Consider the following 27644-nt stretch of genomic DNA (forward strand, 5'->3'; position numbering starts at 1 on the left):
AAAACACCATCAGAAAGCTCAGAGAAGTATTGCTCAAGGCCACTTTGAAAAATTACAAGAAAGTCTAGCTCCTTGAAGCATGACACTCTGTGATAAACAAATGTAATAAACCATTTCATCAGCATTCTTCGCTTCTTTAATAGGCTGTCTCAGATTTAATCACAATCTTGTATTTCCTCAGATGTGAAAAGGACTCCTGAACAAGTCAGTAAAGGGATTTGCCTCGGAGACCTCACTCATGATGTTCTCTCTCAGAGTCGGAGCAGGGAGGGCCCCAACACTTCTGTTTCCATCAGTGCACCAGAGCTTACAGAGGGCCAGGGAGGGTCCTCTGACAGAGACAACTCATCTGATGAGCTCAATAGCAAGTTTCGCTCTCAGTGCCTTCATTCGTCTTCATCCTCTTCATCTTCATCCTCGGCCTATGAGATGGCACATGGATCAAGTTCTCCAGAGTCGTCTTTTATAATAGCACCCAACAGTGTGCTGCTGTCTCGTTCCCCCTCCACCAGCAATCCCTTTCCCAAACCTCACCAACCTCTGGGTAACCAGTCAGGCACCAGCATGACGCTACCTAAGGTACGGACTCCCCTCACCCCCAGAGACAGCATCCAGCTGGTCAAGAAGCACTACAGCCAGCCTCAGCCCAGCCTGGACAAACTCCACCACCTCAATGTTAACATAGACATTATGACACCTTCTTCCACATCCTCCACTCTTAAGAGCGCAGGCACCACTTCTTCACCTTTCTCTCAGGTTGTGGAAGAGACAGACATTGATGATGGGCTCCCAGACAGCATGGATGGAGTAGTGGAGGGCCCAGCGTCAGATGAGCTGTCCCGGGATGGGGTTTCATTTGTGGGGCTTGCAGAAGAGTTAGACCGATTAGATCCGGAAGTTCTCAAACCGCCAACACCGCCTTTACATCGATTCCCTTCGTGGGTATGAGAGACAAGTATTAAATATGCAACATATGAATGCTTCTTGTTTTTTGTTGTGTTTGTTTGTTTTTTAATGCATGCATTACCTTAAATTTCTTAATGTTTTGCACTATGTCAATGCCAAAATACCTATCTGTCTCTTTGAAGGTGGTAGTCATGTTTAAGTTGAATAATCATGAATATTTCTGACTGTGTTGCTTTCTGCAGGAGAGTCGGATCTATGCTGTGGCTAAGTCAGGAATGAGAGTGTCAGAGGCCAGTCTTGGAGGCAGGAGCCCTGGACGAGGTGAGTCCCCTGCACCCAGAAGCAAGAAGCTAGTCATCCACTCAGTCATCAAAACGGTTATACTATAACAAGGAATTAAAGTCTGTAATCAGGATGCCAGAAAAAAGACTTTCTCCACTATAACACTGGGTTTGTGCTCATTGTTCTGCATCTGTGTCTTCAGCTTGGGTGGTGGTGGTGGTGCTTCTGTTGTGGGAAGTGAGTCAGTACTGTGAAGAGGCATGTCATTCAGCTGATGCTTAAACTGATGCGTGGGTTGAACGGAGTCTGTTTGGATCTGTCATTGCTGCTTTTGATGTCACTTCCTTTGGCCTGAGGCTCCCCACACCTGCACAGGTGTGGGCTGATCTTCAGGAGGACTGCCCCCTCCCTACCTTCTCTTTATTTAGAGCCTTGGGGGGGGGGGGGGTATATAGAGAGGCTGCTTTTTAATCAGCTGTGATGAAAGGACTTGGTCTGGGTGTAATTATTGCTGTGTTTTCTGTCCCAACATCATCCATTTTGTCAGGATGCAGGCGCTTAGGTTTGACAGCACTTGGACGATTGAAATTTGTAACTGCTATGTACATGCAGCTGACTGCCAAATCACTGTTATGGATTAAGTTGCAGCTTGCTCAGCTTTTTCAGCTTCCAGGCATGTTTTTCTCTTAAGCTGCATCAGTGGCAGGCAAATTCAGGTATCCACCAAAGTAAACCATGGGAAGTTATGAAGACAATTTAAAAATTTCCTATCAGTGGATACAAAAATATGTAAAAATGGATTTGTCCTGAGTTGTCTTACTTTATAGTAGAGTACTTTTTACCTTTTAAAAATGGTAAAATGCATTAAAAAATGTCTTAGTGTGAAATGAAGCACAGTTAAAATGCATATAATAATCAACATCCTGACAATGACTGATGTGCTTTATTAGATTTGCTAAAAGTCCTGGTTAGGGGCAATAGATGGATTCTGGTTGATAAGAAACATGCTGGCCTTAAAACACTGCTCATTCGTCTTTGACGTTTGCTGGTGTTGCAGAAGGTCACCAAACTTTGAAAAAACAAGGGTCCTGCTTTCTTCTTCATCAGGAGTTGCAGAAGGCTAACACAGCTAGTACAGATGTGTGGAAGCAAGTGTCTGAGTTGAAACAAAGATGGCAAGGGAGCAAAGTTAGGAGGCAAGGCTGACTATTATCATTATTATTGTTATTGTTATTAGTTAACCAAAAAGAGACAAGTTGCTGTCATGATCAAGTGAAGGAAGAGAACAACAACAGTTAGAACAAAGTTAAAATGTTTTATGATACACAAACAAAAAAACCCATCCTTATCTCCACTGAGCAGGAGTATACAGCCAAGACACTCTGCCACTGTGGCTGTCCACTCTCTGGGTTTATCTATGTGCTTTCATTGCTGGTTGGAGTCAGCTGCCAAGGGGAGTACAAGACACACCCACTGGGGCAAAATCACAGCAGATCCTGCTTGGCCTGTAACACAGTATGCTGAAGTCTGATGTTGTCATTAAAATTGAAAACCCAGTTTAAATCCCTGTGTGGAAGCAGAATGTATCACGATATATACTCAAGAGTCATGCTACACCTTACTCACTGTAAACACCAGTTCACACCGACTAAAGAGTCAGCTGAAATCAAACGGATCCCTTGTCATTTTAAGTTCTGCATCTCAAAATGAGTACAGCTGTGATTGTTTCATTATCATGATTGTGATGTATTGCATGCCACAGCCTCAAGTGTTTCCCAAAATCACAGGCTTTAGTTACAAATACTGTCAAAAGAGGGAAGATGCAGTTCTGTAAATAACAACAGCTGAAAATTCTAAAAAGTCTTGTTTACTGGGAGTGCCGAAGGATGTGGGTTGAGTTCTTAATTAATGGTGATTTTTTTTTTTTTTTTTTTTTTCTTCACAAGGAATCTGTCACATAAGTTACCTTTTATAAAATTTGAAAAAAAGGTGGGCTCTGGTTACATGCGGGTGTGTACATGGCCCCAACAAGAGCATTGTTTGTTCATTACCAAGCTAAAGCTGCTTTTGCTTGGAGTTGTCTAAAATATGTCAGCAAAGACAAATACACCAGATTATTTACTGGCTGCAAGAGTGTCTTCATGCACTGTTTTCTTCTAAAGTACTGATGAGCCAGAGGAATCTTTTTTTATAAGAATAAATAAATAAACAATTGGAAGACACTCGGTTGTGTCATGGCTAATGTCGGTAATATCAATTTTGATTGTAGCAAGTGACTGCTACAGGGGCCGCTAAAAATTTTGGAGACTCTTTTGATACTAGCAAACGAGGACTGGGCATGGATTACTGTTTTTTCCTTTTGCCTTACTCACTGTCCTCACTACTGTATACTGTATTCTAATAATAATTTATTTAATCTCAATTAATCTACTGGTAATTGTTCATTTTTTAATTTTTTTTGACAGAAAACAGAGCAACCATGAAATACTGAGATTTATGTTATATTATTGTGCAAAATGTTTCTGTTTGCGACAGAAACATTGACACTTAGAAATAAATAACATAATCATTTATGTTGTGAGTTCTGGTAGATTTTCTTTGTAGACAGGCTGTGATTGGCTGACCTGTGCTCCTGCTGGTTCTGAGGTTGTTTCCTGCTCAACTATATTTTACAACCCATGCACGCATGTGACATAAGCCATTATGGCTACTTGGATATAAGCTTTAAATTTCCAGATTACATAATGTTACTTGCTGATTAGTTCTTACCTTTTTAAAGAATATCTTCCTCTTGCGTTTTCTCTTTTTTTTATATCTTTCTTTATTTTAGACAGTAAAACTATCACACAACTAATGTTTCATCTTCCTGGAAAATACAGACACTGTACTCTTAGCTAGCAGACAGCTGCATGGAAACCGTTCACGTGTCATAAATGTGTGCAGGCGGAATCATGCAACGATTTAACTGTCTCTGTGGCATCAGCTAAAATGACCACCAATTTGCAGATGAAAAATGAACTTGCACTGCACCGCACTTTGTATTAAACTAACTTAAACAACCAATTAATTACTCATTAACTGAAGGTGCCAGAATGCCTTTCTGTATCATTCCAACCCACTTTAACACATGGTGGGCAGCAGGTCTGCAGTTGGTTGCATGCACTTTTTCCCCGCTCTCTCTCTCACTCAAAGACCTCTTCCTAAAAGTGCTGGTGGATTTGAACTTTTTGTTTTGAATCATAGGCTGTTTATCATCTGAAAAGTGCCTTCAAACTCTAATTGCCTGAGGGAGGCAGCTCCTCAGATCAGACTCCCTTCCTGTGACAACCACTCAGCCTTCTGAATCCAAGTCTATTGTTTCAGTTACTACTGTGTCTAATTGAATACAACATGACAGGAACCCCTAATCAGAAGGTTAGGGGTTCAATCCGTGTTTGCTCCAGTCTGCAAGCCAAATATCGTTGGGCAAGATACTAACCCCAAGTTGCTCTCTGATGCATCCATCTGAGTGTGAATGCATGTGAACGTTAGATAGAAAGGACTTGCATGGGAAGAGCATAAAAATAAATGCTTATGTGAACGAGGCAAGTTGTGTAAAGGGCTTAGATTAGAAAAGCGCTATATAAGAATCAGCCCATTTACCATTTTGTAAATTATGGCCGTTTGGAGTAAAAAAGGATGGTAAGGCAGGGGGTATGTTTTAGGTTATGGCTAACTCATGGGTGTAGTGTCCCTTGGGTTTGACTTTGTTTGTTGCATTCAGTTTGAAACAAAAAGGAAGCAGTGGCTAAAATCCTCATACCGACTTTGTTGACTGGATGACATCACATTGGCCATATCTCTAACATAGTCAATGACTGGAAGAAAGCTAAAAATCAGTGCTACATAGACCACTACTCCTAACATGTCTATGAGGCATATAACCCTAAAATAAGCATAGACCTTGTTAAAAATGTTGCTTGTCCTTTAATGCATGTGCACGCTGCAGGATCCAACTTACCCCAGTATCCAGCAGCAGGCCCGTTCACCCAGCTGATCTATAAGAATATCAGCGTACCAGTATACACCACACTGAAAGGGGTGAGTGAAATTTTCTTTGCGTTTTCACATTTGCTTAACATTGTCCGGTTTGGATGCTAATATACAGCATAACGCACTATGTGTTGCACAACACCACCTTTCACTTGCGTTATTTTATTATGTGTGTTGTAGAAAGCCACTCAGATCAGCAGTGTGCCTCTGCCAGATGATGAATCTGGGTCGGAGGACGATAGCAGCTCTCTGGCCAGCGTGCGGACCTCCATTCTGAGCCCTGATAGGAAGGGAAGCGTCCCTGGCAGCCCGAGAGCTGTCAAGAGAGGTGATTATTATAGATTACAGTGCAGACAGCACAGAAAAAAACAATATAATACATTTTCATGTATTTCTGAATATTTTTTTAGTACTTTGAAAGAAAAAAGAATCTACCCTTGAACACTTTGACACAAAAGATAGAAATGAATAGAAATTTGGTTTTCCACTGACTAGAATGATACTGGGTTGCAAAGAACTGCATTGCAACAGTGCAATAGTCCTGAATCTTTTGTTCTCTGTAAAATATGAATTTTTAATTGCAACATCGGCCTTTACCAACACTCCTTAAGTTACCTTGCCTCTGTGTCTTCTTCTGTTTTCCCCATGATTCTCTGGTACCCCAGGTGTGTCCATGTCCTCCATCAGTTCAGAGAGTGATTATGCCATTCCTCCTGATGCCTACTCCCTAGACAGTGACTACTCTGAACCAGAGCATAAAGTCCAGCGGACCTCATCCTACTCTTGTGAGAGCACTGGGCCTGTGAGTAGAGGCACCTCCACTTTAAACTCTTTAACCGCTGGTATACTAGTGATTATCTTGATTAATCAGTCACAGCTATTGAGTATAACTCTACCTGTGCTGTTTATGTCTGTAGGAGATGCTGGAGAAGTCTGGATATCTGCTGAAGATGGGCAGTCAGGTGAAAGCCTGGAAGCGCCGCTGGTTCATCCTGAGGAATGGAGAGATCCTGTACTACAAATCTCCTGTGAGTGTGTCTCGCTTTGAGCATGCCTGTCTGCTTCCTTCTAAGGTTTTTCAGCCTGCATGGAAAACATTGTAGAAATATTTCTAAGATTGGTGTGTTTAAGTGCAGGATGGCTGCAGTAAAGGCATGCGATATTTACAACTTTAAAATCTAAATTTAACAAAAATGTTCATTCATGGTCACTGTAGTCTGTTGGTTTTTGGTTTTTTTGGTTGTATTTCTGTATAATCTTGGACAGAAGTTGTGATGTTTTCACGTGTGTGTTTTCAGAGTGATGTGATCAGGAAACCTCAGGGTCAGATTGAGCTAAACTCTTCCTGCTGCATAGTACGTGGAGAAGGAGCGCAGACATTTCAAGTGAGTGCAAACACACTGCTTTCTGTAAGCGATCCCAAACATAGGATACCCAAAATTGGCACTACTACTCAAAGCATTTAAATTATTGGTTAGAATCCACAGTTTTAAAACTGTAAGAAAAAAAAAAGACAGACTTTGCACTAGGATGCTCATTCACACACTCAGCGTGCTTAATATAGCACTAAATAACAACAGAGCTTTACTGCTGCATACCACAGAGGCGGCCTGAGATGACATCAGGTATAGCATCGGACTGGAATGTTTTCATGGCTCTTCAGAAGCTGATTCTGATCTCTTCTGACATGATGCTGCTGTCTCAGTTGGCTTGGCTTAGCATTTTTCCCATATTTCTCCTTTTCATCTAATCAGCTGATTACAGAGAAGAAGACCTTCTATCTGACCGCGGATTCACCCAACATCCTGGAGGAGTGGATCAGGGTTCTGCAGAATATACTCAAAGTCCAGGCCAGTAGCCCGCTTACCGTGGAGACGACTGCAAAGCCCTCTGTGAGAGGTTGGCTTACGAAGGTCAGAAGTCATTATGTAAACATTTTTTAATTAAAAAAATGGATTAAGTGACTGGGATACTGGTAACACAGCGGAAAAGCAAAAAAACTAATTTACTTGTACCTCCAAAGAGTGTTTGTGTTTGTGTTGTGCTGCAGCTGAGATAAAGCTGCTCCAGCTCTTTGCATTAAAAATCTCAGAGTGATCTGTTTTCAGGGTTGGATAACAAAAAAAAAGCATCATAGACAAATGTCATATTCTTACATATTAGAAACTGAATAGGTGAGATCAAATGGCATCTTGTTATTGGTGTTTCAGGCAATCTCTAGTGAACCAAGCAAAATATAAAGATGGATAAGAGACTGCACAGTGGTCATATGTGGGCCTCTGGTGAGAGTGCATTTAGATTTGTGCGATGCTGAAAGTTATATCCAAGATCACACTGACTATCACAACTTTAACAATCTTGTCATCCGGATCTCTCAGAAAAGGAAGCAAAGTATTTTGATATGATATTAAAGTTCTGCTTGATGGGGTAGTTGTATAACACTCCAAAATATATATTTTTTATAGGCTTTTAGAAGCTTTTTGTCCTTTAAAGACAATGCAGGAAATCATGGCAGATATAGTCCATAATACAGTGGGCACTCTTTAAGTGAGGATCGAATAGAGCACTCTTAAAGCAGATTCTTAAAAGAACGCCTTCATGTTGGGACAACACCACAAGATTAGAGTTGTTGGAACACTGCAGAGCTTCTTTCCTCTTTCCCTCCACCTTCCTCTAGTCTCCCCCTGCCTTTTCTTAACTGAGGCCTGCTTGTTTTGCTAAAATTAAAACACTTAAACATCTGACACGTGTGTGTGTGTGTGTGATGACTTAATGGCAGATGACTGACAACCCCAAGCTAAGATGATGGAGCTCTTGTCCTCTCACCAACACCATACTCCCTTCCTGTGAGTTGGCTTTGATCTGTTGCGACATGATAAGGCAGGGGATGTTCTGCCTCTCAGAGCTTAGTTAACCTCGATAACCCCCTTCTGAGGGAAGCACAGCTGGCTTCGTCTGGAAGGCATCCTCCAGTGACATCATTGCTCCATTCAGATACAAGAAACTCTTTGAAAGAAGCCCTTCTCGGGAAAATGACATGTGATTATCATCTCCAGCTGCATCACTGTTTAATATGACATGAATGAATGCAGCAGGGGAGTCGTGTATGTGGATGGACTGTTTTCTTTTGGCAGGAATTAGTTTGCACTTTACTTCTTAAGTGATTTTCACACTGGCTTCCCAACAGATGGCCAGAAGCAGAAATTTCCTAATGATCATATTTCAGTCTATGTCTCGAGTTTCAAAAATTCACAAGCTTTCTAATATCATATATTCATTGTAGTGAGTAACTTCCTGGTAACTTTGGATTTGTCCTGAAACTTTGCTTATATTTTTTGTCTTGTGCTTTCAGGTCAAACATGGCCACTCAAAACTAGTGTGGTGTTCTTTGGTTGGAAAAGTTTTCTACTATTATCGCAACCAGGAGGACAAGGTCTATTAAACAAATCTCTCTCTACTCCTGACATTGACTACACTTATTTTAGTGCCCCCTAGCTGATGCTGATTTGTCTTTCTCTTTTTCAGCTTCCTCTGGGTCAGCTGCAAATGCGGGAGGCATCAGTTCAGGAAGTAGATCGCTCCTGCGATTCAGACGAGGACTATGAGGCAGGTTCTCGAGGTTTTCTCTCCTCGCACTACACCTTAGTGGTCCAACCGAGAGACCAGAGTCCTACATATCTGCTCATTGGAACCAAACAGGAGAAGGTAGTCCAACAGTAAATATGTTAATGAGTTGTTATTCATTCAGAAAAAAAGAAATAAAATTCTGTTTTCATATTAATTAGTATGTTTTATTTTACATAGGATACATGGTTGTATCACCTGACTGTAGCAGCTGGTAGCAATGCAGCCTTCAAAGTAGGCACAGAGTATGAGCAGCTCATTGGTAAACTGCTTGATGCAGATGGAGAGCCAGGTAAGAAATCCATATTTCACAGCAAAAATAGTTCAATCATATCCAAACCTTTCTGATGTTTTATCTGATGTTGTTATTTGACTTTAATTAGTGACAGCAGAGAATTAACAGGAAAACAAGAAGGTGTTATAATCGCATAGTCACTATCATTAGCTCGTAAGATAGTGTTTTAGTAACCCAAAACAGCGGTTACTTTGTTACAAAAGTTTGTACGTTATCCTGGACAAGCCCCCACTTGTTATGGCTGGCTCACTCAAGTACATCAAAAGAAGAGAGAGCAACACAAACAATTTTCACTAAGCAAATTTATTATCATAATCTGACAAAAGGTGAATGAAAATGGGAGAACTATAACTCAATCAAACCAAAGTAAATGAAAATCAAGTTGGGTGCCTCAAAGGCAGCAGCTTTCAAGGAATAGAGAGAACCGTCTTGAAAGGAAGCCAGGTTATATAGGCTGCCAATCAGGTGAAGTCATTTAATTTATTAGATTTCATTGATTAGCACTGTTGCCTCACAGTAAGAATGTCTTGAGTTTGATTCCATCACCTGGCCGGGGCCATGTTTGCATGGGTTCTCTGCGGGTACTCCGGCTTCCTCCCATAGTCCAAAGACATGCAGTCAGTGGAGTTAGATTAATTAGTAATTCTGAATTGCCCATAGGTGTGAATGACTGAACATCTCTGTGTTAGCCCTGCAACAGACTGGCGATCTGTCTGGGATGTACCGTTGCCCTATGGTAGGCGGGATAGGCTACCAAAGCGACACAATTCATACTTACTTCTAGGCAAGGCAAGGCAAGTTTTTTTTTATATAGCACAATTCAACAGCAAGGTGATTCAAAGTGCTTTACAGAGACATTAAAACACAAAAACAAATAAAAAGCATGATTTAAAATGGGGAAAAAAAGAAAGGAACAGTAGATACAATCAGTAGTTAAAATGTACAGTAAAATACAGCAAATGAAAAGCAGAAAATCTGTACTATATTCTGATCTTTGTAAGTGTTGGACAGGTAAAGTGGATGGATCTACTGAAGCTCTAAGACCAGGGGTGTCAAACTCCTTTTGTAATTCAGGGCCACATACAGTGAAATCCTCAAGTTCTGTCAGTGTAAAGAAGTTTAATTACACATTTAATCCCAGAGATATCTTAATATAAGTTAAAAAAGTGTAATTTCAGTAATGTATTTCATTTTTTCTAATGATATAAAATGCTGCTGAAGCATAAAAGAAGTCTCTCAGTATAACTCTTTAGGCTTAAATTATAAGAAATAAATGTGTAAAATTACAAAAATAGTTGTGGTAACTAAATTGTCTTGAAATTTTACAGCAGAATTGTTTTGTTTATTGACAAAAAAATTAATTTTTCAGACACTTCTGTAGTAGATAAAACCAGGAACAATGTTTATTGGTTGATTACTTTGATATAGAATGAATAGCCATGATGCAGGACTTTTTCATGATGAAAATGCAGTTCATGTTTTCCAAAGCCATCCATTGCGCCAGTTTGGTGTCTTTGCTGGGCCAATTCTGGCCCCCAGGCCTTATGTTTGACACCCCTGGCTTAGAGTATCTAGAAGTGGGTGTAAATGCACACAGTAGCATGCTGCATGTTATTTTGATCTACATTGTAGACACTGTTTGAGACTGGAGCATCATATGTGAATTTTTGTCAGCTGTTGAGTCATTAAAACTTTGAAACTCAATCTTTGTTTGTCTGTGTGTACTCGTGTTTATATTTGTGTATGTGCCTTTTTGTATATGTGTGTCCTTTGCCGTCTTTTCCCAGAGTCTGTGTTATGGAAGAGCGAGGCCTTGAGCTTCTGTAAGGAGGGTCTGCGCTCGCCTCTCACCACGCTGCCCTCTGAAGCTCTGCAGACAGAGGCTCTCAAGCTTTTCAAGGTCAGTGTGCCCACCTCTCACCCTTCTCTTTCTTTTGTTCTGTCCCACTTACTTTTGATTATGGTTTTCCCTTTTATCCCTTTCTCGGAATCCCTTTCCACTTTTCTATCTCCCTCTCACTGTGAGGATCTGTTCAAGACATCATCCATCCCACTCCAGTTTGTCCCCCTCTTTAACCCCTTGTACTCTTGGATGAGCTCTGCAGCCATCCCCCCCCCCACCCCCCTACCCCTCCTGCCAGTAAACCAGATCAAAGGCTGAGGACCGAGGGGCCCAGCTCATCACAAGTGTTAAAGAGAGATAATGGCCTTGATTATCTGCTTTCATTGAAGCTAACTGTTCCTGTGGTTTAGAGCCAGCGTGAAGGTAGCCTTCTTTTAAGAGGAGACATGGGAGGTCAAGGCCTTCACAGAGTGACAGCGATGGATATGGAAACTACACGATGGGGAAGAAGAAATGGGATCAGAGCAGAACAAGGACCTTGTAGGGAGATGGCAGATTCTTTTCCTCTCTTGTCAACCAGAAGCCCCTTCCTTCCAATTTATGCTTCACAGCCCCACCAACTACATTAGGATTGATGGCTGAATAGATCGGCTCTCTCTGACCATCCAGCCTTAAAAATTGTCCCAAACACACACAATGAAACCGAATGAAAGAACGTTGCATGCTTTTCAAGTCTATGCTCTACTTCATGTCTTTGAAGTATTAATGAGACTGACAAGACTGATTAAACCTGTTAAATGGCTTCTTTGTCTTCAGCTGTCACACTGAATGAGAACAAAGTAATGGCATTCACCCTTTCCCCCCCTTACACTGGAGCTCTTCTTGACCTCATGCTGGGATATTTTTTTGTTGTTTTCATCTCACCTGAGTGTTATGATCACCCAATGCTGTATTAATTTAACTGTTTTAAGTTGCTTTCAATATGTGTCCCTTACTTTTGTGTTCAGGTTTCTTGGTTTGTGTTTGTCTCCACCTGTTGGTAGCTCAGTGCCATTAAACAAGAGCCGCAAACATTTTGTTTCTTTGACATTTTGTTTCTTTGACATTTTGCAGTCCTGTCAGCTCTTCATCAATGTGCTAGTTGAGTCTCCATCTATTGATTACCACACCTCGCTGGCCCAGAATGCTTTGCAAGTGTGCCTGAACCACCCGGAGCTGCAGAATGAAATTTACTGTCAGCTCATCAAACAGACAAACTGTCGGACGCCACACAACTACTCTCTCACACAGGTCAACCCACTACACAGTAAAGAAGCAGGGACCATGTTTAAAGCTCTCAGACATTAATTTTTAAATGTACATTTTTTTTAATTTAAATTTATTGAAATTTAATTTAAATTCATTTTATTTCATTTCACATCCTCTTTCAAAAAAGACAAACAAACTGCATGTTACCCATTACTCATCAAATTGCAGTTAGATAAAACACGTTAGTTAAAATATGTCTTCTTTTTCTATCTCTCCCTGCAGTGCTGGCAGCTGTTGTCTTTGTGTGTGGCTCTGTTCCTCCCTCAGCAACATTTTCTGTGGTACCTGAGACAGTATCTGCAACGCAATGCTAACCCAAGGTGAGCTAACTTAATCCACACCTTAAAATATAGCAGAAAAACTCCCAGTAGATAAAAACCTCTTCTAATTATCTTTTCCTTTTTTCCCACCACATACAGGAGTGAGGTGGGGAAATATGCAGTGTATTGTCAGAGATCTTTGGAGCGAACTCTGCAGAATGGAGAGCGGGAGGCCAAACCTTCACGTATGGAGATAGTTTCCATCCTGCTGCGGAACCCCTACCACCATTCACTACCTTTCAGCATCCCAGTTCATTTCATGAACAACACCTACCAGGTAACGCATAGCTTACCAGGTAGCTAGCACAGGTGTTGTAATGACTATACCCCTGTTTCGAGAAGCAAATAATATATTCTTCATGCACAAATTTCCTCTAGGCTTTCCTTTAGTTGTATATATTTTAGTTCGCATCTATACCTCCCCAACTGTACTTTGTATATGTCCTTTTTGGAAAATGAACCTCTTTCTTATTTCTGTTACAATTTCTAATCTGCTGTTGCAGTTTTTTGACTGCCAGTGGAACTACAAACTCCTGCAACCACTGCAGAATCTGAAATTCAGTGCCAGCTGTGTCCTTTGTTTTCTACTATAGGTAGTGGGATTCGATGGGTCCACTACAGTGGAGGAGTTCCTCAACACGCTGAACCAGAGGATTAGCATGAGGAAACCACAGCTGACTGGATTCGCCCTCTTCACTGATGATCCATCTGGCAAAGACCTGGAGCACTGCCTGCAGCCATCTGCCAAGGTAGGGCTGTGGGTCACTGAGCATTAGTAGATGGGAGAAAGCTGCTGTACAGAAATCACTGATGATTTTTGGCTCTGTGGTTTGAAGGTAGATCATCTGTCTCAAATTTTCTAACAAGTTAGAGGATCAGTAGTGAGTGGTGGGATTCTTTTTTGGCAAATTTACACTGTCCAAACATTTTTTTGACAAATTATGATGTGGTCTAGTATATGACAGCCTTTCTCTGTGTTTTAATTCTACCCAGTCATATTTAAAGTAGTGCCTCTAGATTTTTTTAATTATTGTTGTTAAAAGAATCCACCATTCCACAAAAGTATAGGTCTGTCTGGCTCATGCAATGCACTGTATATAAGAGTTTGTGTACAAATTAGAGTCTCTAGATCACCAGCTCACTGTAACATGAGTGAAAAAATGTGTGCTTGTATGACTTGAGACTAACTTTTGCTTTTCCCAGATCTGTGATGTTATTTCCAAATGGGAACAGGCTCTAAAGGAGCTGCATCCTGGGAAAAATGAAGGGACACGGATTGTCCGACTAACATACAAGAACAGGTATGACTTCTGTGTTCATATCTCAATTTTGTAGCACTCAAACAGGGCTTAACTCATCAGCAACATTGTACTTTTACTCTATAGTCATAGAGATGTATTCAAAGAAAATGGTTGTTTAAAAATGTTATAGACTGCAAAGTGAAATATGCTGATGTTATATTTAAATTTTCAGTTTCTCCCAAGAAAATGGCCTTAATAACAATATGCTCTTCACGTATGCAGGCTGTATTTCAGATCTCAGGTAAAGGGAGAAATGGAGCGAGAGCGCCTCCTGCTGGCATACCAGGTGAATGATGAAGTTCAGCAAGGCCATTTTCCTGTGAACAAAGAGCTGGCTCTTGAAGTGGCTGCCCTCTTGGCCCAGGTCTGTAACAATTTTATCAGGAAAAAGAAACTTTTTTTGGAAGGAAAAAATTCTATTCTTTTATCTACACTGCTGAAACGTATGATTTTGTGTGTTTTCGAAAGCCTCTTTGTCTTCTAACCATCTGTTTTCTTTTGGGGATTTTTGGTCCTCCAGGTTGAACATGGTGATTTGGACAGACCAGGTGCCTCCTCTCCCTCTGGCTCTTCTCAGCCTAAATCTCAAATAATTCTCCTTCAAGCCTTAGAACGCTTCTACCCCAAACGCTACAAACAGGACTGCAGCTCAGAGCAGCTCAAGTAAAGAACAACAAAAAAAAAAACCGAATAAATGTGCCATTCCACAATTTCTTAATCTAGAACCTGATCTGAGAACTCGTGTCTTTATAAACCTTTGTTATCCTGCCATATTTGAACCCACCACTGTTTCTTTTATCCTCTCAGAGACCTTACCGAGCGTCTCGCCACTAAGTGGTCAATGCTGCGTGGGTGCAGTGCATCCGAGTGTGTAAGAATATACCTAACTGTGGCTCGGAAATGGCCTTTGTTTGGAGCCAAGCTCTTCAGTGCCAAGGTAACAAAAAAAAAAGTTGAATACGTCTCTTGTGTTGTTTTGTGACTGATGTTATTCTATGTGAAACTTTATAGCCTCCTGTTTGTCTAATCAATCTTTAAATGTCGGTCTTGATGTGATTCTTCATCAAAACCAAAAAGCATACTTAGATCATTTTGACTGAACCATACCAAAACCATGAACTAAGCTTTCAAGCCCAAACCTGTTTGAGAGCATAAAGAAGCCCTGGAGACGAAGCTGTGTAACATCTGTAAAACGACCCTTCTTTGTTTCCCCTGTCCACAGCCTGTACCCCCCTCTCCTATTGAGCAGAGCCAGGTGTGGCTGGCAGTCAATGAGGATGGATTGTGTGTGCTGGACTACACAATGGTGAGTTTCAAGCTGAGCAGACCATCCTCTCATGTGTTGTCAGAATAAAATCTGCTGCCAATTCAAAACAATTTAGAATTTAGAAAGTCCATTCTTTTATTGAATTTCCGGCTTGACTTTATAGCTGTTAAATCTAGAGATAGCTTTTAACTGCTGCAGCAGCTGGATAGGACACAGCTGCAAAACTTTCTTGACCCACTGGTCTGGAATGATTTTTGTTCTGTGGTGTTTCGAACACCAGAAATCCCAAGGAAAATAAAATGGCCAGCCTCTGAATTGACATACTTGACCCTGACACACAGCAGTTCCAACATGTAAACTATGCTAACGTGAGCTCTGTAATTTTCTGCAGCTCATGTTGATCCATTTCATTCTTGGTCTGGCGTGCAGCATTGCTCATGTGCCTTCAGAAAGAAATGGGGGGAAAACAAAGTGAAAATCAGAATAAGTTGCTGGAAATTATGTCACATATCTTCACACTCAATTTACTCCTCAAAAAGAAGGAGAAACCAAAATGATTTCCTAAGTGAATTCCATACTATATAACGGGGTCAGCAATAAAATCTGAACATGAGTTCTGTTTATATCCACTTCACTGCAGATTTCACACTGGCAATGCTCTTATTTTTCAGCACACTCTGGTCACATACTCCTACCAGTCTGTGATTACCTTTGGTGGTTGTCGTGATGATTTCATGGTGGTCACAAGCCAACAGAGGGAGGCTGGAGCCGGCAAGAAGAGCGTGGAGAAGCTGGTCTTTGCAATGCCTAAACCTAAGGTATACTTCCTGCTTTCATCATTGTAATGATATATCTATTTTTTTCTAATGTTACTTAATGCAAAAGTGATTTACAGAGAAGAAGTCAACAACAAAACCATGCAAACAACAAACTCGCACATGTGTCTACAGGTAAAAGTGGGGAGAAGAACGACAGCATACATACATGTGCATAAATCACAGAAGTTTCTTAGGGTGTTACCAATGTGATGAGGCCTGACTGTAAGAGTCAAAGTGGGTTAGAATAGAATAATGAATGCTTTGAATCTGATCTATCAGAATACACCCGGCACAGCAAGAAAGTGAGTGCAGGTCAAGTTCTGAAAAAGTACTCCAACATATCCATTTTCACTTGTTTACACAACTTCAGAAAGCCAAAACTCTCTCTTATTTTTCTGGAGCTTTAACATGTGGACAGATTGAAATGACCTAATCAAGGTAAACATATTCAGTTGGCTTTCTTACATTTTCTGGGCTTCCAGCTCACTAGAATCACATAAATCTCATTAATATCATTGACTTTAGGCTGTTAAAATCTGTTTTCACTCTCCTGTCAGATACTGGAGCTGACTCTGCTCATGGCCAGCTACATTAACCACTGGAACCCCAGCCTCCCGTCTGCCTCTCACCAGCCCCTCAGCCACTGGGATGCAGACAGCAGGCACTTCCCAACCATGAACTACACCACCAAGGGCCCCACGCTACTGTGAATTGCGAAAATAAGAAAATTGAGAAAGACTGTTAGTAGAAGGAGGTCTGATGACAGCAGTTACTATTAGTTTGCATTCATCTGGAGTGCACTGGGTTGCATGTCCTGAGTTTTCATTCTTACAGAAGAGGTACTTTTATTAAAGTTTTTATTATTATTGTTGTTCTTATTAAGAGTTAGAATTAGAAATGTCAGGATCAGTCTTTTAGACTATTTATTTCAACACAGGTGTTTCAACTTTGCATTTCATAGGTGCTAGTTCACTTGGGAATTCAGTGTTGAAATTGGACATCAGAACCATTCCTGAAATACTGTAATGATCTGAGGACTTGATGATACTCGATGTTCCCACTTGCAGAGGTCATAATTTCTCTGCCTGTGTGTCACTATAATTATTCATCATCAGCGATCAAAAGCAAATGACAATGAAGCAAGAGTTTGAATATGATGAAGAGCCGCTGCTCGTTTAGAAATGAGCTAATGTTGCGTATTTTAGGACAGATTCATAGATTTTAATCTGTTAATTATCCATAATATAATATTGGACTAATGTAGGGCGGCAAATAGCAATTAATATGGTAGATTGAAATGATGACTAATTTCTCAATTAACTAATTAATGAAATATTTTGTCTTGCAAATGTCAGAAAATTCAGTTGATGCCCCTCACAGATTCCTCTCTAGCAAGTGGACAGATTCAGATTTAGTTGAAAAATAGTCTAAAAAGTTTAAAGTTGGAAAAATATTTGCATCTTGAGTTACTGGAAACAGTGAATTGATAGCATTTTCTTGCTTTGTTCTTTCACAATAAGACAATACTGTATTTATATTTTTTTTTTAAAAACCCTCTAAATTGTCTTCCCTAATTACACTAAACATACAGTATATTCAAAATTACATTATTTTTAAATGATCATCAGGCAAACAAAAGGAGAGAACAGTTTCTTTCTTTCTTTTTTTTTTAAAGAGCTACCAAAATATTATAATGACTTGAACTGTTTTGGATAAACCACTGTCTTGCTTATGTTCATAATAGCTATTTATTTCTCCATAACATTAGGAAATGTTTACCACAAATGTCACATTTGTGTGGGGAAAATGTAGTTTCCTTTGCGTAGCAGAGTACGTCTGGTTACTGTATTGAAATATGTTGCAATTGTTTAAAAGATGTAGCTTGTATGTCTGTGTGTGGTTATTAAAATAAATGATAAATTCCTCTGCTGACTTTTTTTAGCTCCATTTTTGTATAAATTTTGTAATGTGGACTATTTAATACTTCAGAGTGGTATAAAGTATTGTAACTAAGTACATTTTTTTTAAATTCAATTTTCAGTTCTGTTTTTAAATAGCATCAAATCCCAACATCAGTTGCCTCTAGGTGTTTTATATTGTAAGATAAAGACCCTGCAATAGCAAAGAGAAAACCCCAACAGTCAGACAACCCTCTAGGAGCAAGCAATTGGAAAGAGTGGGAAGGAAAAACTCCCTTTCAACAGGAAGAAATCTCTGGAGAGTTGGGCTCAGGGATGGGCGGCCATCTGGCATGACTGGTTGGGGGTGAGGGGAAGATGGGACAAAAAACATGCAGCGCAAGAGAGCCAGAGACGAATAATAACTAATTATTAAATGCAAAGTGCTGTATAAACACAGTGAGTGATCGTGAGGAATCCCCCGTCAGCCTAGGCCTATTGCAGCATAACAGCTTCTTCCCCTGCAAATATCTCATCTATGTTTAAGGTCGATATCATTTTTAAGAGAATCCAGATGTTGCCACAGTTCTTGTGCTTCCATTTTTATTAATTATGTGTCTAAGTAAAAGGTAGAAACATTTTAAATGCTATTAACACTTGTCCTATTTTCTTTTCCTGGAACAAATGTTCCGCTGGTTTTCCCTTATAAAACACTTCTGCTACTAAGTACTGTAAAGTTTAATCATGAATCAGAAGGTTTAAGCAATGGTGACAAGAATCGTGTTCTAGCCAAAGTGTCCCTTGGAGAGCACAGAACTTCTTCTCTCATTCATTTTGTCCATAAACTTACCTTCTGTGCCGGTTGTACACAGCCTTCCAAGTATATATTATCATGCTCTGCTTTTTCTTATCCAAGGAGGTCAAAGTGGTAATGGTATTTTCCTGCCAAGTGTATGCTATAAATCCCAGATTTTTATAGCTTGTCTGGAGCTCTTGTTGTTCCATAACTACTCTCATACAAAATGAAATTCTATTATAGGGCTCACTGCTAAATTTCTACATGCCTTTATTTCTCATCAAAAATGAATATCTTTTGCACTTTTTCCATGGTGCAATAAGGCCACATGCTCTATTATTTTGAATTTATAGCAAACAATCTCAGTGTTGTGCTAAGCTGAACATTTACTTACCTTCAAGGTCTTACTGAATGTGTGTTTAACTAGACTGTTTGCAAAGAAGGATGTCTGTACATAGTTTAAAACATTGTGTTCGTATCTGACTGTTTACTTCACAAACTCATCCAGAGTTTACCCTTTGCTGTTTCCTCTGTAACCTTCTGTTCTTTGAAAATACACAAAGCATGTGGTATTTCTTAACTAGTTTCTTCAGAGTGCAGTTTGGCATCCTAAATGCATCATTTGCTTAAAAGTAACACAGAGACAAAAAGAAAACAGTGCTGGAGGAAGAAAAAAGTTTGAATAACAGAACATATTATATTGTGAAGAGTAAAAATACTCCATTTCACTGCACAAATATATCAGAAAAATCTATTTCAATTAGCAAATGTAGCACTACACACAAAATAGTCCTGTTCAAACTTATAAAAATACAATAAATAATGTAACAGGGATATTATTTTCAACAGTGTGAGTCCTCCATACATTTCACATCTTTGTAAAACAACACATTTAACTGGAAAACCAATGGGAATCTACAGCATCTGCTCTTAATTGACCTTTATGGATCACAATGTCGGTGAAATTACATTACAGTAAATGCAAAAGGGATCACGCAGATATTATGTAGATACGCATGCATTCTACAGATAAAGCATAATGCATGACTTTAAACTATTATAAACACTTTCACATATGAACTTTGGACAACTGGGATAATCTCCAAATTTGTCTTTAGCTGACCTATTTACACACCTGTACAACACCACATCACATGGACCTTGTACCACAAAGCTGTTTGACTATTTGTGGTACAAGGTAATGTCTAATCTGACTTGCCCCACTGTTGTGTTCTCACAGTGACTTCTACCGAGTGACGTCTGAGTTCACGGTGCATGATAATTACACCATAGATGTAATGGGGGGGGATGTCAGCATCTGATTTTATTGTTATTATTATAGTCTGTTGCTTCTAGATCCCCAAACCCCTGAAAGCCACGAATAATGCTCGTGAGTGGACTTATGCTGGCGTGTACACCAGGGCTCTGACCAATCTAAATATTATAGGATTATAATTAATTTAATTAAAACGCCTGCATTTGTAATGGGGGGTGGTAACTACTCCATATTAGCCTAGCCTAGCCTAGCCTAGCCCGTGAGCACTCGGAGAGATATCACTGCTGCGCTGTCTCCAGCGTGGGCTGCCGCTACAGGAGCAGAGAAACCTCTGAGTCAACCGTGAGCCGCACGGGGCAAGACACCACCGAGCAGCTTCACCGACAAGCACGAAACCCACAGGTTTGTTGGGAGTTAATGAACACCGACGCAGGTGTAATACCGCCTTAACGCGACAGTCGCAGTAACCTTACAGAGCGTGTAACAGCGTTTGGCCGTGTTTGCTGTGACAGAGCATCTAAAAACACTAAAAATGACAGCCACAAAGCCACAGAGCATGCTCCGAGAAGCCTCTCGTCAGGTCATCGCCGGTGGATCCGCTGGTAAGTCCAACCATGGTTTAACTTTTAATTAATTTTTAGACGGTTTATTGAAATTCCTCAACACTTCTGAAAGCGTGAATGCAGCATCGCTACATGTTAACCTTTAGACAAAAAGCACCAGCGCACTTCTCCATTACGTTCTCATAAAACGCTACAACTGTTTCTCGTTGTTATGCGTGGACCCAAAGATTTCCTTGTGCTGCCAAGATAATTCCCACCCTCCTCCAATGCTGGATTTGCTCTCGGAAAAACCTCCGGGACACAAAGCCAATTGTGCGCATGCGTGCAACTGCTAACCAACTTAGCGTTCAGCTTTAACAAATCGCTGAACGATATTAGGATGTAATTGCTGGACGAGCTTATTCAGTACCAGTTTAGACAAAGAAATCACTTAAATGATCATTTTGACATCTATGTTATTAAGAGTATAACTTCCATGCAAGTTATTTTCTATCACTATTTGTTTTCTTTGGATATGTAGTAGGCTAATAGTCTTGGAAATGCGCATTATACATTGGCTCCCAGATCAAAATCTGCATATGTTTATCAGTTGAGTAACATTTTCAAAATAGAAACTCAATAGACTGATGATATTCTTCTTAGTGAGCACTCCACTGAAGGATGCAAAGAGAGGCAGAATTCCATTTAAGTTGCTAAAAGTCATGTTACGTTAAAGGTGGAGCTGAAGAGTGGTGAAGTATGCACATCTGGTTACAGCAGTTTTGAAATTCTGCTGTTTTTTCTGAGACTGTTTGCATAAGATCGGCACGGTTAAATGTGTTGAAGTCAATCTGTCAGTTTTACACCAGCAACTCCCGCATATTTCTGTGATAAACCTAGAAAAAGCTGAAGGTGAAAAAGTTAACCGTTTTTAATGTCTTCAGAAGTGCTTGCAAAAAACAGTCAAAATGGATTTAAATGGTGCTAATAAACTCTTTATTTTTTCCAACACATTAGAATTCAAAATATTTTTATGGCTTTACTTTATTACTCTATATACTTTTTGTGCATAGAGAAGATATATGTCGCTTTACCATTACTGTGTTTTAGTATTAGATGAGGTCATTCTGAATTGTCTCAAAATGTTTAAATATTTCACAGCGTTGGAGCTAGAATAGAGGATTTCTAAAGACTCCAAAATGAAACGTAAAGTTTAAACCTCTGGCTACCATGTGAGTGAGAAAAAAAAGAAATTCAAATTGAGTGGGTCACAGTTGCAAAGCGAGAAAAAACAAAATAACCTTAAAGTGTCTTTTGGCTATGGATACAAGACACTTGAAAGACCATGAAATACACACTATCCTTCTTATCATCAGAGACAGAACATGAAGAACTACCAAAAAACCCTTTTTTTCAATGTGAACAGCAAACAGCTTTATTACAATCAGTAACACAAATGTCCTTCACTGAGTTCTAAAAACAAATGACAGCAACTCTGAAATTAAGTTCAACAAATGCTACATTCATTTTAGTCCCAGTGCTCTCAGGCAACCTCTTCACTGAACGCTCCACACTCGGCGACCTTTAGAAAATCCCAGGGACCTCAAGGCTGTACTATTTACATATTTGTGGAGTGCAAAATGAGTTGTTCTATTTTTGCGTTTTTATGTTTCAAGTTAAGTCACTTGGGTTGTGATTTATTTACCTTCATCTGACACCATAATGGAAGTGGGTTACTGGGTTTGCATAGTCGGGGATATCCAGATGAATTCACTGCTTATTCTAAAAGAGGAGATCTTTATAGCCAATTTCAATGTGTCTTGCAACTGAAGAGATTGTCACACTTCATAAAAAGAAGACAACAGTAATTAGTGGTCTTATTATATATCTAATTAAACGATAGTTAATTAAATTTCACAGTGAGAAGGGATAGTTTACTAACGCTTTCATGGTTTCCTAAAAAAACAGATTAGGGAAACAAATAGTTAACAAGTCCTTTAATTCATTTATCTTCATGCATGCTCAAATATCCAGGCAAGGAAACCCCAAAAAGTTGATTCTGTTCATCTGGACGTAGCGTTTCCAGTGGGAAACGTTTCGTCACTCATCAGGACTGCAGGTTTTCCCAACCTCATAAACCACGTTTGCATAATTGCAAACTAGCACCAAATGTTAACTGCCAATTGTTAATCACTGGTGCTAGATTTCAGTCATTAAGCAAATATACTGTTCATTACCATGTTTCAATATTAGATTAGCTTTGTCTCAAAATATTTAAATATTTGATAACTTTGGTGCTAGAACAGAGTTTTTCCTAAACTCCCAAATTAAACTGGGGTTAATTAGGATTTAATTAATTTAACTATATTTATATTTTGAAAAAAAAAAAGACTTTAAAGTTCATCAGCTTAGAAAAAGGCCCTCAGTTGCTTTAATTCTTTAAATTCTACAATCTTTCTTAATTTTAAATGTAATTATGTACTTAATTTGCTCATTTATATCTTAATTTTAAGTGTAATATAAAACTTAGACATTAGAGTCAAACTGGGGTTCTGTCACTTCAGGATTATGAGTTTTAATTCTGTATGAAGGACACCATGCCTAACCAGAAAGGGAGCAGAACTGAGCTTTGTTTTGTCTTTGTCCTGCTTCACAACACTTTCAGAGTGGTGAATGTGAAATGTGTTACATTTGAAATGTTGAAATTGGCCATAATTTCGTAACAGATGTAGACACTGGTTGTGGTTCACTGTGTTAGAAACTGTGCGTCCACTGTTCTTTATACTGGTACATTTTTGTGAGATGCGTATAGATAAAACTATAGCTTTTATTTTGCTTATATTGTAGGATAGCCAGGGAATGATTTGGACAAATAGGCAGACGTCTCCGCTGTTGTCAGTGATTCTGCAGTTGCTGGAATGTCTTTGGTTTAAGATTTGCATGGTTAGTCATTGAATTTGAGTAATCATTTACCCTTTAAAAAGAACCACTGTGAAACTTCAGCTTTAGTTTCCATTACTCTTGATGTGCAGCTCACTGTCTGACAGTTTGAACTTGTGGTTTGTGTGGATTTCTGCACTGGATGTGAGGGGGAGAAAAAGAAAGTATTGTGGATGCTTTGTTAAAGTCTTTTAATGCATACAAGGATGCTGACATTCCAAAATAATTTATTTCTGGCAAAATTTTCAGTTTCTAAAAGCTTCTTACTGCCTGATTTTTGTCTACATTAACTCACACAACCTTTAACATGAATATTATATCTTTATTTAGACATCAAGGTCGTTGTGTTCCTCTAGTCATTGTTTGTTTGTAGACGGAAGCGTCAGTTTTGCAGTTGCAGGATTGCTCATTTTTTTGCAAAAAAAAAAGAAGCAAAATGGTAATTTTTTAAGAACAAATGGTTTTCTCTTTCTAGTGTTATTATCGTGTTGTTGCTGATGTCCTCCTCACTGAATTCATCTATGATTTATTTTTTGTCTACATATAGTTTTTATCTTAAGCTTCTAGTTTAAGCATATATTTCCTAAATTTTTAAAAACTGGACTAATATAATATTCACTTTTGATATGCCAAAATATTTTTTGAATAATTCACAATCTTCTCTCAATATTTTAGAGCAATATTTACATTGCACTTACATATTTATATTAATATTGCATGCAGTATTTATATTTCTTTTGCATTTGTATTGAAAAAATAAAAAAACGTAAATGACTTCATCACACGGATCGGCTATAGAGTCAAACCCAGTAACTTTACAAATGCTTAAGAAATCTCTGGCTCAACATTATATTATCCTCCTTTCATCAAAAGATTGTCTATTGAGGTGAAAGTTAAGCCTAAAACATGTATTCTATTTCATCAGTCTCGTTTTTTATGTGCATGGCAAAAAATGTAACCATTTTGCTGACTTGCAGTCTTCTGTTATGGGCTAAACTGGTGTTTCAGTTGTCATGCCATTGTTCTTACTTTTTATGTGGTTAAAGCTAAAAGTGGGTAGATGCCTTTTGTGACTGGTTCGTTCCTGTGCTACATTTGTCATTATCAATTTAAAGGCAAATTATGTACATATATATATCTATATATATGTCTATATCTAGATATAGATATATATATGAAATGAGGTGTTATATTTTATTATTGCAGCTTGTCTATCCTTGTCGATTCCTCACAAGCCCCCTGGGTCTGACAACCTTCTGTCTTGAGTCGCACTCATCTGTGATGGGAGCGTTCAGGGGACAGAGGGTTATACCAGAAGAGAAAGACCTCACTGTTTCAACTTTTTTGAAAATCTTGATTCTGTGTTAACAGGGAGACTGGAGATAATTTATGTACAACCTGGTCACAGGGCTTTAGTTAAATGTGGTTTGAGTGAAGAAAGCTGTATTCGTCACTCTGTAAAGTGATCTGATTTCAGCTTGGCATTCTAGGTGCAAGCAGCTATTTTTGACCTTTTTATAGGGTCAACACTCTGACTTCTTTGTAACACTCAACACTTCTTTGTAAAGACGGGTTGTGAACTTCTTTCCTGTGATAAGCTGACAGTTTGTGGAGTCTGTGTGTCTGTTTCAATGTGTTTTTTGGTGAATATTGAGTTTCTGTGAAATACACTTTTTTGCAAATTATTTTGTTTTTAAACAAAACTGAAACATTAACTAATTTCAGTCTCTCCTTCCTCACAAAGTTTAAATCTTAGTTCTGATTAGTGTTTTGGGAGTAGTTTTAGGCCCAAACTTTTGAGGAGCAGCATGTACTCTGTATTGTGTGAGGGTAAGGTAAACATCTGCATTGTTGACACAACAAAATAAGAAAGTAGACAATATTTACAAATGAATCTTATAAAGTAGAAGTTGAGAAAATTGTTCATTGTTGTTACCAGTGTATTTGCAATAGGTCTACATTCCACACATTAGCACAACAGAATTATTATGGTTAGAATTAAAAAATAATTCAGTTTAGCTTTGGTAAGTTTCCACAGTGGGATTGCTTGTTTTACGTAGTTTACATTGATTAAAAATGTGTTTTTGTGGGGTTTTTTGTTTTTTTGTTACAGATGTATTCATTCGTTTATTTAATGTAATACTAGTTTATTTGCTTATTTATACAAACTCAACACTAAACATATCCACCTAATTCTTGTTTTTGTGACATATTTCACTAAAATATACTAAAAGATAAAGAGCAGTATGATTTTACAGCTAGTTTTATTTATTTTTTAAAATTTACTACTATTACCTTCATAGTACCAAAATAGGTTAAATGACCATTGTCGTTTATCAGTTCGTTAATTTATATATAATTTTATTTTATTTTTTATTTTTATTTTTTTAATGGTCATTCAAACTTTGTCCACAAGGGGGTAGTAGTTGCATGTTATGTTTAGTTTCTTGGTAAAGGGAAGTTGCAACTTTTTAGAGGCCAAGCTTCAGTCACTACCTTTGAATGCAAGGAGATAGTAGCCATTTGTGCTGCATCTTAAAGGCAGCTTAAAAACATGTTTTCTTATTTGGAGGGGGAACAAGGCATATAGTATAGTAATAATTTCCTTTAAGCTAAAAAAAAAAAGAAAAAGAAGGAAAACACTGAAAGAGTATAAATATTAAAATAATGCAGTCATTATGATTAAGTACCGAATGGACCAAATATAAAAATAGAAAATCTATCCAGTTACATGCTCTTTGCTGTAATGTTTTCTCAAAGTCCTTTGTTATTTCCTCGGTAGATGCTTTTTTAAAACTCCATGAGTAAATCGATCCGTCTCCAGCAAATGGACTGTGACGACATGAGACAGACGCCCCGCGTGTGATTACTGCAGCTCTCCCTCCAGACTGTCAGAGCCTCGCTCAGACCGCACCGCAGCTCCTTTGATATAATTGGTTTTAAACAGCGGACCTGAAATCAGTCGGGAAAGAACAAATAAAGCCACTTAACCTAAATGTAGGAGAGGAAGAAAAGAGGAGAGGAGGAATCAAATAAATAAAGTCAAACCAAAGTGTGTGTGCATACGTGTGTGTGTGTCCTTGCAGTGGTGGGGGTTATCCAGTGACAGAGACACGCAGTTAAGGAAGAGTGTTTTTTCTCCGCGATTCCCGAGCGGCTGCACCAATCACAGCCGAATTAGGCCTAATATTTATTTCCAGAAACAATTGTAGCCTACATGTTTCAGCAGGGCTTTGATTGAACTCCCGGCGGACATGTTGTAGACAGATGTTTAGATGACCTCATGTTTGAAGTAATGTTGATTCTGGATGGGGTGCTTCTTGGCCTATTCCTCTAAATCAGCTCTCTCTGCCTCTCATCATTTTTTTCTTCTTTTTTGTCTCAGCCTAGGGCATGCGGCGGCTCACATCCCTCATATTTAATGTGTGTTTTGGCTTACATTAAAAAGCACCCTTATACATTTTTTTTTTTTACTCCGTCTTTGACAGACACATGTCCACCCATGGGGTCGTGGATGGCTTGGCTAAAATGAGCCATGATAGTGCTGAAGGATGACTACTTAACTGGACACGTGTGTTTTCTTCTCTTTAAAAAGAAGAAGCGGGATTTAACAGGAGTACCTGCTGGAATCTTTCTGTCTGATAGGCGAACTGATTTCTCGATCGAAGTGATCTCACACATGAATCTGAGTGAAATTCTCCACGATGTTTCTTTAGGAATAAATTGCACGCTTCAGGGTGTGCAGCATGTAATTAAAGTAACCCCTCATTTAATATGGAAGAAGTACAACACACCAATCAATCCTAAAACAAACACCGAAGATTTATTATCTCCGTCAACTAATTACCTTCCCCGGTAGATGTGAATGATCACAATGCCATAAGAAATTAGCTGAATGCGAACAGGCATTAAGTTTAATGGTAGTCTAATTAATGCACCACAAATGCCTCGCATCCCAAAATAGTTAGAAGCCAAAAGGTTAACTGGCGCTGAAATTTTGATGATAAAATAATGAATGCTTTTGCACAATTTGGCGTCGTTTGATATATTTTAGATCGGTATGATTAGGCCCGAATTAGCCCTCAGATCTTAAATGAAACTTAAAATAAAATTCAGTAAGGTATATTTTAACAAACAAATCCATCCTATAGTCCAGAACAGTTGTAACATCTCCCAAAAGCATATTGTCCTATACT

At 38.9% G+C, this 27644-nt stretch overlaps 2 protein-coding genes across 4 annotated transcripts in view; both read left to right on the top strand.

Moving 5' to 3' along the window:
- plekhh1 (pleckstrin homology domain containing, family H (with MyTH4 domain) member 1) overlaps window positions 1–17925 on the top strand; it is a 35212-nt gene extending 17287 nt beyond the window's left edge. Inside the window, exons 8-30 of the mRNA XM_031727077.2 lie at window positions 182–942; window positions 1149–1227; window positions 5177–5268; window positions 5401–5548; window positions 5886–6022; window positions 6138–6248; window positions 6519–6605; window positions 6975–7133; window positions 8573–8653; window positions 8746–8925; window positions 9025–9136; window positions 10927–11039; window positions 12096–12272; window positions 12513–12610; window positions 12710–12887; window positions 13204–13359; window positions 13814–13911; window positions 14134–14275; window positions 14432–14574; window positions 14719–14848; window positions 15134–15217; window positions 15850–15996; window positions 16554–17925. Coding sequence (XP_031582937.1) covers window positions 182–942; window positions 1149–1227; window positions 5177–5268; window positions 5401–5548; window positions 5886–6022; window positions 6138–6248; window positions 6519–6605; window positions 6975–7133; window positions 8573–8653; window positions 8746–8925; window positions 9025–9136; window positions 10927–11039; window positions 12096–12272; window positions 12513–12610; window positions 12710–12887; window positions 13204–13359; window positions 13814–13911; window positions 14134–14275; window positions 14432–14574; window positions 14719–14848; window positions 15134–15217; window positions 15850–15996; window positions 16554–16706 — 3566 coding nt within the window. The 3' untranslated portion in view covers window positions 16707–17925. The remainder of the gene's footprint in view (window positions 1–181; window positions 943–1148; window positions 1228–5176; window positions 5269–5400; window positions 5549–5885; window positions 6023–6137; window positions 6249–6518; window positions 6606–6974; window positions 7134–8572; window positions 8654–8745; window positions 8926–9024; window positions 9137–10926; window positions 11040–12095; window positions 12273–12512; window positions 12611–12709; window positions 12888–13203; window positions 13360–13813; window positions 13912–14133; window positions 14276–14431; window positions 14575–14718; window positions 14849–15133; window positions 15218–15849; window positions 15997–16553) is intronic.
- A 2026-nt stretch (window positions 17926–19951) lies between these two features.
- The window catches only part of slc25a21 (solute carrier family 25 member 21), a 94348-nt gene continuing 86655 nt past the window's right edge, over window positions 19952–27644 (top strand). The window contains exon 1 of one of the 3 annotated variants that reach the window (XM_031727071.2): window positions 19952–20568. In XM_031727071.2, the coding sequence (XP_031582931.1) occupies window positions 20499–20568 (70 nt within the window). In that variant the 5' untranslated portion in view covers window positions 19952–20498. The remainder of the gene's footprint in view (window positions 20569–27644) is intronic. The other 2 variants (XM_031727070.2, XM_031727072.2) reach the window with 2 other exon arrangements.

Source organism: Oreochromis aureus, linkage group 19, assembly GCF_013358895.1.
Source record: "Oreochromis aureus strain Israel breed Guangdong linkage group 19, ZZ_aureus, whole genome shotgun sequence".
Classification (NCBI taxonomy): Eukaryota; Metazoa; Chordata; class Actinopteri; order Cichliformes; family Cichlidae; genus Oreochromis; species Oreochromis aureus.